A 20,271-nucleotide genomic window follows, 5' to 3' on the forward strand; every position below is an offset into this window, starting at 1 on the left:
TTACTCAAATGTCGCTTCCTTTGTTGAAGTCTTTCCCAAGCCACCAGGAACTAGCACCCACTCTCTCTGCTTGCTTTATGAATACTTTTATTAACACCCTCATTCACTCAACATTTGAATGCCTGGAGTGATCACATTGCCTCATAATTTGATTGTGTGTCAATTACTCAAGCAAGAATGCAGACCTTTATATACAGGGACCATTTCTTAATTATCTTTGTATTCCCAGAGCTTAGTGCAGAGGTGAGTATAGAGTAGGCATTCAATAAATGGCTGATTCATGAGCTAAAAAATAATAAAAGAAAAAAGAGCAAAGAATGTCACGGACTATGAGAATCATACATAGAAGGCTATAGATGAGACAGAGCAGAAGAGTGGGGAGGTGAAGGAGAGGAAGAAGTGGAGAATAGACTGTAAATCTCGGAAAAGCAAATGTCCTTTGGAGCCAAATGGCAAATTGTTCCATTGTTCTGGTAGAAGTTGCCAGCACCCATTTCTCAGTAGACACAGGCCACCAGGATACTTTGTCCTCAGTGCATTTTAGGTTTGTTATCAAATCCTAATCTTTAGATTCTATCAGCAAAGCCATTAATTGCTTTTAAAGTTGTTGACTGTGGAGTGAGTATTAAAGTTGTTAATGCCTGCCAGAGGGAAAGACAAACAAAATCCTTGTATGTGGAGCGGCACAAGCTGGTACAAAAGTAGGAAAGCCTACGTGCCTGGAGACCAAAAGTGCAGAGCCCAGGGTCTAAAAGGGAGACCCAATCTCCCTTCATGAGCCCCAATTCCTGGCTCTGCCACAGTGCCTTGCGTGCTGGCAGACAGTTGAAAATCACCACCATGAAGATCCTGGTCTTGATCTGGGTTTGTCTACACCTCTCAGAGGGTTTGGAAAGGTGTGTACTGGGATTCAGCTGCCTGACAAGATAGCGAAGACCAAAAGCTTTCTTATTCTCAGGCTTCCTGAAGAGGCAGTCAGGGTGTCACTCAGTATGAAGAACTGAGCGCCTACTGTGGCCTAAGACTTGAAATGGATACATGGTGTGTGTAAACTGTCTGTGTGCATGCCTATGTGTGTATGTGAGTACGTGTGTATGTGTGGAGGGGGGAGGGTATGAGTTTGTAAGGGTGATGGGGTGGGTGTTTTGTTTTCTCAGAAGGAAGGATACATAATCCCTGCCCCAGGCTTATAAGATTACTTGGAAGAAACAGACATTTATTCTTGGGAAATAATATATAAGCAAAAAACAAACAAACAGCAACAACAACAAAAAACCCAAATTATGTGTTTACGTATACCTATACTGGAAATGCTGGGGTGGTTACAGTGGTGGCAACTGGCTAGGATCTGAAAGGGTTTCCTGTAAGAAGACTCTCCTTGAGCAGAGTATTGAAGAGGTTTGAAAACTCTAGGTCAGATGATTGAAGGAATTGTTTTAATGGGGCAAGGCGAAGCTCATCACTTTTGTTTATACCCCATAGAATCATTCTGAAGAAAGGCAAGTCTCTTCACCAGGTGATGGAGGAGTATGGCGTACTGGAGACATTCCTAAAGAACCACCCAAAAGTTGGTCCAGCTGCCAAGTATTTCAATAACGAATCTGTTTCTTATGAGGCCATCACCAACTATATGGTTGTGAGTGGGGGTGGGGAGTTGTTTGTAACCCTTGGTTAATAACCATTCTTAGATACTAATTTTTACCTCTCATTAGCTGTGATTTTGAAATAGTTATTAAACTTCTCAGAGTCTCACCCTCGTGTCTGAATAATACGGTTGTTAGTTGGTATGGTCTAATAGTATAATAGTTCCCTTTCTTTTTCTCTTTCCTCTCATTACTGGTCCATCTCTCTAAGTCCATTCATATGGTTAAGAGATTCATAGAGGGAATGTTTGAGTCAATTGAGAGATCCAAAGGAAGTCTCAGCAAAGAGCGACAAGGGGAAAGAAGGAAAACACAAGTGAGGCTGCTAGGCCATGCAACAAAATCTCCAGTGCCCCCAGACGCTATTTCAGTGGAAAAGTACACTGGTCCCCTGAAGGTTCTCAGAATAAATGTTTTAATGTTCTCAAGGCTATGATGTCTGATCAGGGCATCTCGACCCTCTAGTGTGCTATACACTTCTCCTTAGTGGGATGTTAAGTAGAATGTCAAAGCTGGAGGACACCTTAGGGATCTCCTATTTCAACTCCCACGTTTTTTTAATCATTGTCTCACCACTGTTTCCAAAACTTTTTCATTACTGCAAACAGAAACTCTGTACCCATTAAGCAAAGACTCCTCATTATTTTCTCCCCCAAACCCTCAACGAAACCAAAACCAAACCCATTGCCGTGGAGTCGATTCTGACTCATAGTCACCCTATAGGACAGAGTAGAACTGCCCCATAGAGTTTCTAAGGAGCACCTGGCAGATTTGAACAGCTGACCCTTTGGTTAGCTGCTGTAGCACTTAACCACTACACCACCAGGGTTTCCCCGTCCACAACCCCCAGAAACCACTTTGTGTCTATATGCATTTGCCTATTCTAGACATTTCACATAAGTGGAGTCATATAATATCTGTTCCTTTGCATCTGTTATATTTCATTTAGCATGTTTTCAAGGTTCATCCATGTTGTAGCATGCATCAGAACTATATTCTAGACATTTCACATAAGTGGAGTCATATAATATTTGTTCCTTTCTGTCTGTTTTCTTTCATTCAGCATGTTTTCAGGGTTCATCCATGTTGTAGCATGTATCAGAACTATATTCTAGACATTTCACATAAGTGGAATAATATAATATTTGTTCCTTTGTGTCCGTTGTATTTCATTTAGCATGTTTTCAGGGTTCATCCCTGTTGTAGCATGTATCAGAACTACGTTTCTCTTTATGGCTGAAAAATATTCCATTGTATGGATATACCATGTTTTGTTTATCCATTCATCTGTTGATGGACGTAGGTTGTTTCCATCTTTTGGTTATGGTGACTAATGCTGCAATGAACATTTGTGTACAAGTATTTGTTTCAGTCCCTGCTTTCAATTCCTTTACATATATACCTAGGAATTGAATTTCGGGGTCATGTGGTATCCCATATTTTATAGATGAAGAAACTAGAGTCAGGTAAGTGAAGTAGTGGCCAAATTCACTTAGAAGTTAAACTATCTCCTAGTGAAATGCTCTTCTTGCTTTCTAAGCTGCCTCTCACCCCAAACTTTTTTAGTTTGTACCCTTTGCTAGCGTGTGATCAGGAAAGAGGAGAATGGTAGTAAAGGTATCTAACACTGGAAGAGAAGGGGAAAAGGGTGTGTGTGCGTGTGTGTGTGTGTGTGTATGTGTGAGGGAAAGACAGAGAAGTGGGAAGGGTAGATGAATACTGGAAAAGGGAAAGAAAAGTGATTACTTCTCTAAGTCAGGGTGTTATAGCATGCCCTGGCAAATCCGTGGAGGTTTCACCTTACTGAAAAGTAGAAAACACACTTGGAGGAAAATATTGTCTTGCCGGATTAAGTCTCACATGGTCAAAGGACTAGACTTGCAGTTAGAGACAAAAAGATGGAATATCAAGAGCAGCTGTCTCCAGAGGGAAAGGAGAACTTGTGGAAGAAGCCTCTTATTCCTCCAAGGAAATGATTTAGGCAAAGTGGGCTAACTTCTTCCTCAACCTTAGGACAAGGCCAAGAGTTTAATGACGTTAACGAACCTTTTTTTGCAGTCATTCTACTTTGGGAAAATCAGCATTGGGACACTGCCCCAAAATTTCCTGGTCCTCTTTGACACTGGCTCCTCCAGCCTATGGATACCCTCCACCTACTCACAGCCAGGCCTGCTGTGAGTACACCACCTTCACAACTCACCCCCATGGCTGGAAGCAGAGGAAGGGCAGGGAAGGGGGTGAGTTAAGAAGTGGCAGAGTCAAAATCTGAGCTCAGTTTATAATTCCCAGTCCAGAGTTCTTTGCACATATGTAGTTTTTCATTCTCCTTATAATAGGAACACCCAGGAAGTCTGCTCTTAGTCTATCAAGCACTTTAGCAGAAGTTGCTGACTGTTCTGGAGAGAGGCAGCAGAAATACACTAGGCTTCCATTCCTTTCTCTTCCCCCTCAGCTCTCCTGTGGACCAGAATTCTTGGCTCCTATGAGCCAATCCTTCTCCCAGGTCATGGTGGGTTGGGAGGAAGCTGAGCAATGTCTATCATACAAGAGGACAGACTTCTCAGGGGCCAACACAGATTGTCCACAAACAAAGGATCTGAGGCTGATGCCCTTTTTCAGCCTTGGTCTGAAGATCCCAGGACACTGAGGATAAGTTATCTGCAAGTATTTGCAGAAAGCTAATATTCCATTCTGTCTCTCTACAGTTGATCGCAACAGGTTCAACCCTAGCCTGTCCTCTACCTTCAGAGAGAACAGGCAAACCTATACACTGTCTTATGGAAGTGGCAGCCTGAGTGTGGTCCTGGGATACGATACAGTGACTGTGAGTGATGTTCTCTTAGCCTCCGAGAATTTGTGGTTTTGGTCCCACTTTCTAGACTCTTAAGTTACCAGAGAAATCCATGCTTACTAATTAAGTACAACCTTCATAGAAGCTAAGGGTGGAAAGGGACTTAAGCCACTAATTCAACCTCCCAAGTCAGGAATTGTTTCCACAGCACTCCTGACAGTGGCCTTATAACTGTAGAAAGCTCTTTATGTTGTGCTAAAGTTTGTCTTCTGGTGACTTTGCTCCCTGGTCTTAACTCTGCCTTCTGGAACCACATAGAATAAAACTGCCTCCTCTTCTATGCAGTAACACTTTGGATATTTGAAGACATGTTCTTTCACTCTTTCCTTATTTCTGTAGGTCAAACACCCACGGTTCCTCTAATCCTTCCTCCACATGGATTATTCAGTGTAAAACCATTCACTGACCTTTCACTGTTCATGGAGGTAGAAACTGAAACTCCAGAAAACAGCTGGCTTTCCCTCCCCAAAACTCACACTCCCCCCTCTCCACCCCAGACACATACATGGTTAGGTAATACTGCTGCTATTCTATCTCCACTTCTGCCCTCATGGTTGAGCTCTGCATGAAAGAAGCCAACTTCTTCTCCCCAGGAGAGGTTCTTTGGCCCAGACTCTGTGAAGGATTTGTCCACCCAAATCTTAAGCTCCTCTGTCTGCTCGCCCCAGGTTCGGAACATCGTTGTCAATAATCAGGAGTTTGGCCTGAGTGAGAATGAACCCAGCAACCCCTTCTACTATTCAGATTTTGACGGGATCCTGGGCACAGCCTATCCAAACATGGCGGTGGGGAATGCCCCAACAGTCATGCAGGGGATGCTGCAGCAGGGCCAGCTCACTCAACCCATCTTCAGCTTCTACTTTTCTCAGTAACAGCCTATCCTCCCACCCCTTGACCTGGCTTTGGAGCACCCATGGAGCCCACAGCCAAGAGCAGACATGGCCCAGGTTATAAAGTTTCCTGACACAATGAGTGTAACTTGCTATATACAATCCATGTATTTCTAAAAAAAATTGTGAGGAATTTAATTTGGTGGGGGGGGAGGGTTATTTTAAATACACTAAAAAAAAAAAAAAACACTGTAGGAATGTTTAATTATGCTAGGCTAAAAGCCATATGATGATTCTTTTCTTAAAAGTGAGTAGTATTCCCTGAACATTTATTTTTGTAAATCTGGAGATCAACATATTAGATTTGCCCACTTGTAACTCTACAGAACAACCCTTATGAGCATTTGCCAATAAAGAGAAAAATAATGAAATCATAATTATAATAATGCCTCCAGCTTTATAAAGTGTTCTTGTATCTATTGCTTCAAGTGACATCTCAACAACCCTGTTATTAATCCCATTTTACCAATGAGGAAATGGAGGCTCAAACAATATTGATCATGGTCACCCACTGGTAGATGTGGAGCTAAGACTCAAACTCAAACAACTTGATCACAAATCCAGTGCTTTTCCTAGCCTACCTACCCTTGAACTTTTGTGGCAAACTTTATTCCCTGCTCCGTATTTTCTGAACACATGACCCTCAGAGTGCCTAAGTTCAAACCTCTTTTTTCTATGACTGACAGATCCAGGATAGTGAAACAAGGGGCATAATTTCTTTCAACATTGTCTAGTTCCCAACTTGGCTGCAGTAGGAACATTCTGGTCATAGTTCACTTGAGATCTCTGTTGGACCCCATTCCATGGGATCCCAGAGATGTTTCTGCTCTTTCTTACTTCATCTCAGAGAGCTCTGGGATATTTTTTTGTTTGTTTTCAGGTGCCTAGTTTCCAGTTCCATCTCCTCTTTTACAGACATAATTAGTGATTCCATTTTAAGTGCTACTTTTAGACATCTCTTCCTTGCAGCTCTGAGCCAGGTGACTCCCCCATTCTGCTGACCCCTGAGTCTGAGGGAAGGAGGGAGGGAGGGAAGGAGAGAGGAGAGAGGAACTGCCTGTCCTGTTGTTTGTGTCATGGGAACTCATGTTCTTCTACATTTCTCCCCAGCCAACCAACCCATCAATATGGTGGGGAGCTCACCCTGGGAGGTGTGGACACCCAGCTTTATTCTGGTCGGATCGTCTGGACGCCTGTCACCTGGGAACTCTACTGGCAGATTGCCATCCAGGAGTAAGTTGAGAAAACAGTGCCTATGGATTGTGGAGATTCCTAAGATGCTCCTCCAGTGTGATGGTGTTTCCCGCTCCTATCATGGCTGAAGCCTTTGCTCCGCATCACACAGATTTCTTAAAGAATCACTTAAGCCCTCCAGGTTGAGATGGGTCTGGTGCCCATAAGCTCTGACATCTAGCTCTTGTCTGAACTTTTTGAATTGGTCAACTGAGCCTTGCCATGCCAGCAGATTGGTCATTCCTGGGTCAATGCATGTCTCTGTTCCTGGAAGCTTTATCATCACCCACTTTGAATATCTGAAGCATCGTCTTTACCACTTCCATCATCAATAAGAGTAACAGCTATCATTGATGTTTTCTATGTTCCAGCCACTATGCTAAATATATTATATATATTATTGCATAAAATTCCGTAACTCTATGAAGAGGCCAGCAATATATTTCACTCTGTGGATAAAGAAAACAAGGCTCAGAGGTTAAGTAACTTGTCCAAAGTCATGCATTTCATAAGGTCAAGATCTGAGCACAAGCTGTTTCCAAAATTCATGATCTTGACCACTATCAATAATCACAAAGGCACAGAAACATTATATGGACAGATGTATAATATTGGTGGCCTAGCTTCCTGGAAGAGACAGAATGTTAAAGCTGCTAGGTTGGAGGAAGAAGGGGTGGACATGGCTCAGGTTTGTGGCAGAGTACCTGACCCCCTTTGTCCTGGTCTCCCCCTCAGGTTTGCCACTGGTAACCAGGTCATGGGCTTGTGCTTCCAGGGCTGCCAGGCGATTGTGGATACTGGGACCTCCCTGCTGGCTGTTTCCCCGCAGTACATGGGCTCCTTCTTGTAGGCAACAGGAGCCCAGGAGGCCCAGAATGGTGATGTGAGTAACCAGAAGCCAATGGATTCTCTGCACAGCCAGGCAGCCTCAACACAAGAGCCTGGGTGCAATGAGTTCACAAAGGAAAAGAGAAAGGGTTGGGTGGGGACCTGAGCCCCTGAGTGGGGACCTGAGCCCCTGGGAGGACAGATCATGTGGAAACACAGCGTGGCATTTCAGGCCATGAATCCTCAGTGCAAGGCAGGCAAAGGGAGGGAGTATATATACAGTCCATCCAGACCATGAGTATGGGGTGAATGGTTGTCAGGAGGTGCTGCTAATTCATTGCAGGTCCTAGGAGCACATTGCAACTTTATCTGTCCACTCTCATTTGACTGCACTGAAATTTTAGAGTCAGGGGACAATACATTTCTTCATTCCACTTGGGTTTCTTTCTTCCCTAGAAATACACCTTTGGGTTTTCCTCTGAGTAAAACCCAGAGGAATCTTCTGGGATTACTATCTACAGACCTGCTCTCCTCTGTCCACATACCTGCACTTTGCTTCTTCTTGCACACTAAATCTTGGTTCCTCAGTGTGTGTGTGTGTGTGTTGTGTTCACGGACATGTGCAAACAAATGTGGATGAGTGTGCTCAAGAGTGTGTTTTTAGAAGTGTGAGCATGCTCATGTCTTTTCTTTGTACTTTCTGAGACTAGAGACTATGTTCTAGAGTAAGCCCGATTTCTCCAACACAATGAAAATCTAAGAGCTGAGACATGTTTGAGGAGACATGATTGAAGAAAGGGCTCAAGAAAGCAAGAGGGCCTGGTCAGTGTTGTGTCTGGGAAGCAGGCCATGCTCTTCATGCCCTGAAGCAGCCTCTGCTGGAGGGTCAAGGGGAAGGTCTCACAGGGGATTCAGGAAAAAAAGGAGGGAAGGGGAGGTTGGGCCTTTTGTGGGTTCCCAGTCCCTGGGCCTCCGCAGCTTTACCTCTTCCCTCTCTCAGTTTGTGGTTAACTGCAACTATGTACAGAGCATGCCCACCATCACCTTCATCGTCAGCGGGTTCCAGTTCCCTCTGCCTCCCTCTGCCTATGTCTTCAATGTACGTATTCACTCCCAGGCTCTCTGGGTGCTGTGATAAGATAGGCCCAAACTGCTGTTCCATGTCCCAGCTCACATCTGGTTTGCTATGAGGAATCACCCAGGGCCAGGGTGAGCCTGAGCAAGAATTCAGAGACCCCCCCCCACCCCGAGTTTCATGGGAATATAGGGTGGGGAGAGCTCCTGTGGGGAATGGTTTCTACAATCGTTATATCTTCATGTCTTTGTCTTTTTAGAACAATGGCTACTGCAGGCTTGGGACTGAGGCCGCTTGCCTGTCCTCCCTCACTGTGTAGCCCCTGTGGATTCTGGGAGATGTCTTCCTCAAGGAATATTACTCTGTCTATGACATGGCCAACGGTAGAGTGGGCTTTGCTCTCTCTGCCTAGACTACCCAAAGATATCTGTCTCCACCTCTCTCCACAGGGCTCTGGGATTACCCTAATGTTTGTGTGGACCACTGGCAGCATTTTTAATGGTCCTGACCTGCTTTCCTCCTGGAGTTCTTTGTGCAGTGAATAAATCAGAAACTCCAAACATCTTTGATATTCCTTCTACAGTTTTTTTTTTCTCGTGTTCTTCTTTCAGTAGTTTATTCTAAATTAAAACTTATTTATCAGTTGCCATTGAGTGAAGCCCTACTTATGGTGCCCCCATGTGTGTCAGAGTAGAACTGTACTCCACAGGGTTTTCAATGGCTGATTTTTCAGAAGTAGATTGCCAGGCTTTTTTTCCAGGGCAACTCTGGATGGATTCAAACCTGCAACCTTTTGGTTAGCAACTGAGTGTGTTATCTGTTTGCACCACTCGGGGAGTCCAAATTAAAACTCAGCAACAGCTATTTTAGGGAATTTATTAATTAATCTATGGGAGGCCTCTGAGTATGGAACTGCAGCATAGATGTTAGGGACGCAGCAGTGTCTACACGGGGAGGTCTGATTGGGAGGTTATCACCCCTCTCAGCACTCTCTTCTCCAACATTTTTTTCTCTCCATCCTTAGAAAATAACGTGAACCAGAGCAAAAAACTCAAGTATGTTAGAGGAGGGGGGAAAAAAATCTTAGTATTTCAAGCAGGTAACCTGATGGCCAAATCTTACCAGAAGACATTTTTTTGGAGAGAAGCAGTGCAGTTTTAAGAAATTTGGCTGGTGCCATGCGTTTTCACAGGCCCTATTACTCCCTACTGGTACCCTTAGCTGCTTCACGTGTTCGCTTTACCTGCTTCACGTGTTCGCTTTACCTGCTTCCTGGGCCCAAAGCATTTGAGTTTAAAACTCCAATCTTATTTCATGATGGAAGGAACTGAGGCATGGAGAGGTGTTTATGCAGTTAGTGTCAAAATCAGAACCAGAATCAAAGTCATAAATATTTCACGAGAGTCTGGTATGTGCAAGCCTCTTAGACATGTAAATATAAATGAGACATGATTTTGGCCCCCAAGGAATTTTCAATCAAGTAAATTATCATGCTTTTAGCATTTCACTTGTTTGAAGTAAGTCCAGTAGGTGTATTTGCATTACATGGTTAGTCATCAGCAATCATCTAAAGCAGCTTTCTTCCAAGGCAGAGAAGCTGTGTCCAGGGAATTAAAAACCGGCATTGCCCTGGGACCACAAAACTGTTTTAATAATGGAGACATCACATCGATTCAACTATGATTAGAAGGATGTACCTGGAAAATAAAAGGTGCAAATAATTTTTAAGCCAGATGTGTGTGTGTATCTTTGGTTGAGGAGTAAATGTGGGTGTACATTTTTCATATCATCTTATGTGTCCCCTCTACTAATACACGATAGAGTTGATCTTATTGAATGGTTTAGTGTTTGCACTGGACCACTCCTTTTATTTTTTAGTGTTTTGTTTCTCTCATGGGAGGAATAGATTCTTTTTGTCAAAGGGGAGTGTCTTAGTCATCTAGTCCTGCCATAGCAGAAATACCACAAGTGGATGGCTTTAACAAAGAGAAATTTATTTTCTCCCAGCCTAGTATATTACAAGTCCACATTCAGGGCATTGGCTCCAGGGGAAGGCTTTCTCTGTCGGCTCTGGAGGAAGGCCTTTGTCCTCAATCTTCCCCTGGTTGAGGAGCTTCTCAGGCGCAGGGACCCCTTGTCCAAAGGATGCACTGTGCTCCTGGCACTGCTTTCTTGGTGATATGAGGTCCCCAACTCTCTGCTTGCTTCCCTTTCCTTTTATTTCTTGAGAGATAAAATGTGCAGGCCACACTCCAGAGAAACTCCCTTTTCTTTGGATCAGGGATGTGAACGGGGTAAGGGTGGTGTTACAATCCCACCCTAATCCTCTTAACATAAAATTACAATCACAAAATGGAGGACAACCACAGAATACTGGGAATCATGGCCCAACCAAGTTGACACATATTTTTTGGGGGACACAATTCAATCCATGACAAGGAGGCAGCTGCTGACCAGCCATTTCACCCCCACCCTCATTCTCTGCCCTGTCAGCCACTGTTACTGTCTCTGTATCACCCTTATTCACGCTCTGGCCTTTGGACTCTAGTGTTTAGAGCAAAGGTCTTAAGTTAGAGATATAATTTCTGCAAAGTTCTCAATATAGTTACCAAGATTATATCACACAACCAAACCCCAGTTATCATGACCATTAGCAAGCCCCAACCTGGTGGAACAATTTGTAGTGCTGGCAAAGCAAGCATTAGAAAATTGTGTCTTCTCCTAAATTCCAGAAAAATAACACCCAAAGAGAAACTCCCCCACAGCTTAAGGCCTGTTTCACCTTGTCTATCACTTACGGGTTGGGAACAAGATTTATATTTATATGTGAGTGTTCCCCACTGTTATGGATTGAATGGTGTCCCCAAAAATGTGTGCCAACTTGGCTAGGCCATGATTCCCAGTATTGTGTGGTTGTCTACCATTTTGTGATCTGATATGATTTTCCTCATGTGTTGCAAATCCTACCTCCATGATGTTAATGAGGCAGGATTAGAGGCAGTTATGTTAATGAGTCTGGACTCAGTCTACAGGATTAGGTTGTATTTTGAATCGATCTCTTTTGCGATACAAAAGAGAGAATTGAACAGAAAGGAGAGGGACCTCATGGCACCATAAAATAGTGCCAGGAGTAGAGCATATCCTTTGGACCAGGGTCCCTGAGCTGAGAAGCTCCTAGACCAGGGGAAGATTGATGACAAGAATCTTCCCCCAGAGCTGAAGAAAATAGAAAGCCTTCTCCTGGTGCTGGCACCCTGAATTCAGACTTGTAGCCTCCTAGACTGTGAGAGAATAAATTTCTGTTTGTTAAAGCCATCCATTTGTGGTATTTCTGTTATAGCAGCACTAGATAACTAAGATACCCACTGTCCACTGGTACCACTCTGTCCCCACCCCACTAAATGATAATCTTGCTGCCCAATCCCTATATCTTTTACGATAGAGATTTGGAAGACTGCAGGGGTTGGAGAGGGAAGAGTGAAAGAGAGAGAGAGAGAAGGAGACAGAAGAGAGAAAGAAATGGAGAGCAAGGTGGATGGATGGACAGACAGATGGACAGACGGACAGACGGACGGACGGATAGATAGCTAGAAAGAGCGATTCATAGCAAGAGTCAGTGACGTATTTTGAGGAATTGGCTCATGCACTTTTGGGGGCTGACAAGCCCAAAATCTGTAGGTCAGGTAACACGGGGAAACCCCAGCAGTGTTGTCTATTTACAGTCTTGAAACAGAATCTTTCTTTTTCAGGACACCTCACTTTATGCTCTTAAGTCCTTCTACTGATTGGATAAGGTCTGCTCACATTCCTGAGGGTTATCTGCTTAGCTTAAGATCAACTGATTTAAACACTCTTGTTGTTAGCTGCCATTGAGTTGGCCCCTGACTCATGGTGACCCCACATGTTACAGAGTAGAGCTGCTCCATAGGGTTTTCTTGGCTGTAATCTTTATGGAAGCAGTTTGCCAGGCCTTTCTTCCACAGAGCCACTGGGTGGGTTCCAACCACACAACTTTTAGGTTAGCTATCAATTGCAAACTGCTTGTGACGCCCAGGCTCCTGATTTAAATGGTAATTACATGTAAATAACTTCATAGCGACATCTAGACTAGTATTTGACCAAGCAAGGGCACCATAGCTTCACCAAGTTGACTCATAAAATTAACCACCAGAGCATCCCATGCAGAAGAATGGTACGAGAAAAACCAGAGGCTGAGAAGAGTTGATGTGATTATAGAGCAGCGGGAAATTTGAACCAGCTGGAGCACATGGTACCTGGAGGGGTTGGCAGGAAATGAGGCTGCACAGGTGGGCTGGGATCAGCCTGGCAAGGCCTTGCTAAAAATCTAGACTTTATTCTCTAATCACAGGACTCCATAGTAGGCTTTAGAGGTAGATCTGTTTTAGAAAGAGAGCTCTGCTGGTAGGGTATCTCTCCCCTTAGGGTTCCCACTTGGTTGGGGTTCCTCCTGTTCTAGCACCTGGTGTATCATTCACAAGATTCCCAAGGCACAACTCCATACAGATGCATATTCTTCATTCCTGGTAGAGCTTCTGCTCTGGTACCCTGACCATTTTGCTAGGCTTATGGCCATGGCTGAGAAGCCTAAATGGAAGCAGAAGGTCTCTTCATATCTGGCCCCTAAACCCAGAATTGAGAGCCAACTCAAAACAGCCAGCTCTCTGCTTCCTTTTCTCTTAGGTCCACTCTGACCCTCTACTTCACTATCCACAATTCACCAGGAGCCCCAAAACCTACTCCCACAGTCCTGGTCCAATGTTTTGACCTTTTCTCTCACACCCTCTGCCCATACTGTTCATACCACTCTTTACCCCTGTCATGGATTGAATTGTGTCCCCCCAAAATATGTGTCAACTTGGCTAGGCCATGGTTCCCAGTATTGCATGGTTGTTCTTCATTTTGTGATCTGATATAATTATCTTTCATTTTGTGATGTATTGTAAATCCTAGCCTCTATGCCTGTGGTTATGGTTCCGTTTGGGAGTGAGGTGTCCATTATGTTAATGAGGCAGGATTAGGTCATGTTAATGAGGATTAGGGTGGGATACAACATCCTTACTCGGGGCACAGCCCTGATCCAATGTAAGGGGAGTTTCCCTGGGGTGTGGCCTACATCATCTTTCATCTTACGAGAGATAAAAGAAGGGAGAAGCAAATAGAAAGAGAGAGGCCTGGGAGGGGATTGTGTCATTTGGACCTGGGGTCCCTGTGCTGAGAAACTCCTAGACCCAAGGGAAGACTGATAACAAGGACCTTCCCCCAGAGCCGACAGAGAGAGGAAGACTTCCCCTGGTGCTGGCACCCTGAATTCAGGCTTCTAGCCTCCCAAACTATGAGAGAATAAATTTCTGTTAAAGCCATCCACTTGTGGTATTTCTGTTATAGCAGCACTGGATAACTAAGACAACTTGACCCTCTCCTCTGCTGTATATAGTAGATGGTAACCCTTAGGAGGGTGGGATGACGTGGCCCAGAAGTGGGCCATTTCTCTTCTCCTGGAATCCAGAGTTATGGGTACTCTCTTGGCGCCTTGAGTGAAGGGTCAAATGATCCCATCCCCTTGGTCTATATGTTATGGCTTCCCCTTCACTAGCTGCCTGTACTTCAGAGTGAATGTCCATTAAGGCAGTAGCATAGTTGGTCCCTTTGGCTCTCCTCTCCACTGGCCTGCAGCCCAGCCACTGCAAGCTCCTCACCAGTCCCTGCATACCCCAGACTCTCTCCCGTCCTGGGCTTTTTTCTTTTCTTTAGACTTTATTTTAGGTTTACAGAAAAATTCTGCAGAAAGCACAGAGAATTCTCATACATTCCTTCTCCCTCCACACACAATTTCCCCTATTGTTAACATCTTGCATTCCTGTGGGACATTTGTTATAATTGATGAACCGATATTGATACATTATTATGAACTCAAGCCCATAGTTTACATTAGGGTTCACTCTTTGTGTTGTACAGTCCTATGCGTTTTGACAAATATATAATTTCATGTGTCTACCATTTTTTTTTTTTACCATTACAGTATCATGCAAGGTAGTTTCACTGCCCTAAAAATGCCCCAGGCCTTTTTGTATCTTATCCTCCCATCCCTAAAATGACTTTTCAGCTCTCTTTTCACTGGTAAATTATGACAAGTCAAGTGCAAATGTCACCTCCTCTGTGAAGTCTTGCCTGTCCCTCCAGTAGCGATCCCCTCTTCCCTTTTCTGCAGCGTTCATCCGTTTTTCCATTGCAAGGTAGTAACGCATTTTAATTTGCCTGCATATGTTCATGACTAGACTACTAGATGTGAGGGCAGCCACCATGTCTTAAGCACCAGTGTGTCCCTAGAACATGGCACTAGGGAGGCACCCAGTAAATATTTGATGCATTGATTTAATCAGTTAATAGATAAATAATGATCAGGAGAGGAAGTCAATGTTGTAGCAGTATCATAGCTTTCTCCCTCTCACTGTTGAAGAAATAATCAGAAGAATATTGTCTTTTTGAGAAGGTTTGATGCCTAATGAGTTCTGTGAACTTGATATAGCAGGTGAGGGGCTGTGACAACAGGATCAGTTGCCCAGGGACCTTGGGAATGTGACAAGTATAGAACTGGAAGCAGGCCCTGGGGCTGGACTGTGGGCACACTGCCTTCTGCAGCTGTTCCACTTTCACAGTGATAGTCAGGCCCTTCCTCACCCAGACCTAATATAGAGCACCCTGGGCCCCAGGACTTTGTGCTGGGACTGCAGCAGAAATGGAGAGAATGCTGCTTTGGGCTGATGAGTCCCACAGATCCAATCGCCCTTTCCTTCTTCTCTAAACTCAGAGAGTCCTCTCCAGCAAAGGTCAGGAAGCAGGAATCACACCTAGCTTCAAGAAATAAAGGCTCTGTTTGGATTCTCCCTTCTCCTGGCAGGTACCATCCCCATCAGCCTCCAGCTTTGTCAACTTGTGGACTTTTTCTCTCTCTTGCGCGTGCTTGTGGTCCAGAATGATTAAAGTCCTCTATGCCATGGTAGAAGTGCTAAAGCATTTCAAAGGCTTAGTTGGTGGGTCCCAGCAAGTTAGGCATTCCCACATGTTTCTGGTTCCTTCTGGGTGAAATGACTGTCCCAGAGCTACCCCTGCCAACACAATCTGTGTTTATCCATTTCCCTCCCCTCTTCTTCTCTCTTTCTTCCCTTAAATTGTGTGCCACTTTATCCTAACTGCAGGGAGGAGGCAATTAGGGTAGAGGGGAATACAGCCCCAGGGGAGTAGGAGATGCATGGAATGAGATTGGGCAATTTAGATCAGGGCACATTCATATTTCTATTCTAAACACACCATTCATTCAATCAATGATATTTATTAAGCAGCTATTAGTAAACCAAGAAGCCTGGTGTTGCAATGATTAAGTGCTCGACTGCTAACTGAAAGACTGGCAGTTCTAACCCACCAGCCATTTGGTGGGAGAAAAGACCTGGTAATCTGCTCCAGTAAATATTACAGCCTAGAAATCCAAATGGGACAGTTCTACTCTGTCCTATAGGGTCACTATGACTTGGAATCGACTTGACAGCAAATGACAACAAGAACAACAGGAAGCCAAACCAGACCAGTCGCTGCGGAGAAGTTCTGACACATGGTGACCCCATGTGTGCCAGAGTAGGGTTGTGCGCCACAGGTTTTCAACAGCTGAGTTCTCAGAAGTAGATCTCTAGGACTTTCTCCCGAGGCACCTCTGGATGGACTTGAACCTCCAAACTTTTAGTTAGCAGCCGAATGTGTTAACCATTTGCCACCCCCGGACACCCTATAGGATCATACTGGGCCCTTTCTTTCCTTTAGCAAGTCTAGATACCACCAGACAATTCTTGACTTCTAGTGTTTTTAGAATTCTTTCATATTCATAATCCGATGTTATGGTCACAAAAACCCAGAGGCAACTCAGGCCATGATGTTGTTAGAGGAGAGAGTGGAGACCTGGGCATAGGGTGGTGAACCCACTTGCCCGATGGTTCACCCAGAGCCAGAGCCTGAACAGGGCTTGGACAACGGTCTGCTAAAGACAGAGCATCTAAACCGGGGCTCTGCTTCTGCAGCCTCCAATTCAAGACCCGCTACCTCAGCAATCCACACCTTTCCCTGTCTCTGGAATATACTGTTAAATGAATTATTTTTACAATCTCTTGTCTTAGTTATCTAGTGCTGCTGTAATAGAAATACCACAAGTGGATGGCTTCAACAGAGGGAAATCTATTCTTTCACAGTCCAGTAGGCTACATGTTCAAGCTCAGGGCGTCAGCTCCAGGGGAAGGCTTTCTCTGTTGGCTCTGGAGGAAGGTTCTAGTCATCAGTCTTCCCCTGGACTAGGAACTTCCCTGCCCAGGAATCCTGGGTCCAAAGGGCATGCTCTGCTCCTGGGGCTGCTTTCTTGGTGGTAAGAGGTTCCCGCTCTCTGCTTGCTTCCCTTTCCTTTTATTTATTGTAAGATAAAATGTGGTGCAGGCCACACTCCATGGAAACTCCCTTTACATTGGATCAAGGATGTGACCTTAGTAAGGGTGTTACAATCCCATCCTAATCCTCTTTAACATGAAATTACAATCACAAAATGGAGGACAATCACACAATACTGGGAATCATGGCCTAACCAAGTTAACACTTATTTTTGGGGCACACAATTCAATCCTTGACGTCCTTCCTCTCCTTCCATACCTACCTCATCACCTGCAACCTGCCCAGCACCAGCTTCTGTAGAGGAGGAAGTAATGCTTCCTTTGGTCCTCAGATACTATCCCTTCTATTCCTTTCTGAAGACCCCAATCCTGAAGACCCCCTGGAATTCTGTGGTTGATAAGCAGTCAGAGGGTGCTGAATGCTTGGAGGTGTGAATGGCTGCTCCCACAGGCTCTGGGGTGTTCTGGGACCCCAAAAAGTGCTATTCAGTTGGTTGCCCTTACTGAGCATGCCGTTGAGTTAAGAGTAGTTAAGTTGGATCTCGGCTTAAGGTAAGTCAGCTGGACCAATGGCTTAATTAAGACACGTTCAGTCCTGCCTGTGTGTTAGGTACTGCCACTTCAATGATCTCATCTAACGCTTACAACAAAATTTCGAAATAGGTTTTATTACCCATCCCCCCCCCCTTTTTGCCAGTAAGCAAATTGAGGTTAAAAGAGATGCAATAGGATATTCAGTATCCTGCAGCTAGAAGATCCAGGCTTCAAATCTAACAGTGTCTGACTCCAAAGTCCATGCTCTTTCTAGTTTACCACTTAATAGATGGTGAAGAACCCAGCTCCAGGACTTAGCCCCCCTATTCCCCCCACCCTATCTCTATAAGACGTGGAGAGAAAAAGCTGGGCAGGACTCCCTGGGAGCTGAATGATCATAGTTACCCAGCAGGACAACAGGCCTGTAGTTTCCCTGGGAAGCCAGAGCTGAATCATGAATTTATTTTTTGGTTTTTATTTTTGTGTTGTTGTTGGTTTGTTTATTTTTACATTTATTTATTTTTATAGTGGAAAGTATATATATATAACAAAAAATTTGCCATTTCAACTTTTTTTCGCATGTACAGTTCAGTGACATTAATCACATTCTCCATGTTATTGCTTGCTTTTTGGCAGGTCTGGCTGTGTTGCCTCAGCTGCAGCTTGGTAAGTACCGTGAGGCTTTCTCTCTGACAAGGGAATTTCCACCATAAACAGACTTAGATGTTCAAGAACCTGAGAGAGCTGGAGTTGCCACCTTCTATAGGATGTTCAAAGTTGTCATCCAAAAACAAACAAACCAACCAAACCCCCCCCCCGAAAAAAAACCTCTCTTCCTTCTTTCTTCCCTCCCATCCCCAACGTTCATATTCCTTTAAGTAAGGGATAGAAATGAGGGCTACCCAGGACCAGAATGACATTTGTCAGGGTATGGAATTAAGATAGCATTAGGTGGTGCAAACGGTTAAGTGTTCAGCTAGCCAAAGTTTGGTGGTTTGAACTTACCCAGTGATGTCTCAAAGACAGGCCTGGTGAACTGCTCCCAAAAGGTCATAGCCTTGAAAACCCTATGGAGAAGCTCTGCTCTGCACACATGGGGTTCCCATGAGTCAGAATCAACTCCAAGGTGACTAACAAGAACAAGAATGAGTTAGTTGGCGGGGGCAGGGGAGCCGGGAAACAGTCATTAACTCCACAGAAGTTAGATGTCTTCAGGGGGAAAATGGTTTCAGTTTTATAGTGTGTTTGCTCTCACTCCACTCCCAGGTCCCTGAGAAGGGGAGAATATTTTTAGCTTGCAGTCTTAGCTGACCGATATGAGCCCTTCTGTGCCCTCCTCACATCTCCAGCCCTAAGTCCAGAGAGAGAACTGGGATTCTCAGAGCGTTTCTGCTGTTCCTCCCCAGTGAGCCCGTGGAAGAGCCTTCAGGAGTACTGAGGCACCAGATCTCAACACTTCCGACTCCCAGCCCCTCTTCTTCTCAACCAGGCACAGCCACGCCACGAAGCTTGTGTGTTAATTAAGCAGTTGGTCCCAATACTGCCGAGACCCTGCCAAATACACGTCAGAGAATGTGGACCCACGCCTGTGTATGCACCTCATCTGTGCCTTTGCCACTATGGCCAGCACCGCTATAGTCAATAACGAGATCAGTCCCTATGAGTGGAATGACAATATCCTCTACCCCTGGTTTCAGGCCCTCAAGCAGCAGTCTTTACCTTGTTCTGGAATATATGGGGGAGTCACAGGGCAAAAGCTCTGGGTAGACTCAAAACCCAAAGCTAGTCTTGGAGACCATCTCCCTATTCAGGGTTAAAGCACACAATACCGAAAGGGTGACTTTGGGGGAGAGAGGAATGGAAATGCCAAGCCACCTTGATAAAAATCAAAACTATTTTCATTTCTTCAACAGTGATTTTTATCTGCTAGCATTGTTGGCTTCATTGCTCCAATTCTCTATTTCCCTTTATCTATCTGCTACAGCTAAATTGGATTCCTCCCTATAGAGCTCTGGCCTGTGTCCCTCTGAGACTGTGGCTGAGGTCAGTGAGCGAGAGATGATAAGTCTAGAATGCTAAAAAAAAAAAAAATTGAATGCTAGAGAGGCATAAAAGGAAAGTAGCTTCAGTGGCTAACTCAGTTCTTTAGTCTCTGTTAATGAACTTTCTACTATAATTACCTACCTACTGAGATCAGGATGGGAGTAATCAACCTATTTGGAAGATTCCTTGCTTTCTGGTTTCAAATAGATGTTTGTTTCTATTGTGCGTTAGGTGAAATTTTACGGAGCAAATTAGATTCTTGTTCGATAGTTTGTACATAAGTGTTCTATGGGCTCCGTTTCATTCCCCACAATGTGTCACCACTCTCCCCATTTCCACCCTGCGTTCCCTGTTTCCTTTCGCCTGGATTTTCTACGCCTTCCTGCCTTCTTATCTTTGCTTTTGGATGAATATTGCCCTCTGGATCTTGTATAATTGATTGTTCTAAGAAGCATATTCCTCTTAAGTGTTATTGTTTATTTTACGGGTTTGTCTATCGTTTCGCTGGAAAATGGTCTCCGGGAATGGCTTCAGTTTCAGGTCAGAAGGGTGTCTTAGGGCCATAGTCTCGGGGGCTCCTTCAGTCTGTGTCAGACTGGTAAGTCTGGTCTTTTTTTGTGAATTTGATTTTTTGTTCTACATTTTTCTTCCACACTGTCTAGGACCCTCTGTTGTGATCCCAGTCAGAGCAGTAGATAGTGGTAGCTGGGTACCATCTAGTTCTGGTCTC

The 20,271-nt window shown here is 44.5% G+C and overlaps 1 protein-coding gene across 1 annotated transcript; it reads left to right on the forward strand.

Annotated features, from left to right (window-relative positions):
• Positions 1 to 286: 286 nt before the first annotated feature.
• On the forward strand, positions 287 to 8,932 carry LOC100675371 (pepsin B-like). The gene is given in 10 exon segments (XM_023547464.2): positions 287 to 896; positions 1,483 to 1,636; positions 3,702 to 3,799; positions 3,801 to 3,817; positions 4,349 to 4,467; positions 5,163 to 5,362; positions 6,495 to 6,617; positions 7,353 to 7,500; positions 8,446 to 8,544; positions 8,780 to 8,932. Coding segments are annotated over 10 exon segments (1,233 nt in total). The 5' UTR covers positions 287 to 774.
• Positions 8,933 to 20,271: the final 11,339 nt, after the last annotated feature.

This window comes from Loxodonta africana, chromosome 3, assembly GCF_030014295.1.
Source record: "Loxodonta africana isolate mLoxAfr1 chromosome 3, mLoxAfr1.hap2, whole genome shotgun sequence".
Taxonomy (NCBI): Eukaryota; Metazoa; Chordata; class Mammalia; order Proboscidea; family Elephantidae; genus Loxodonta; species Loxodonta africana.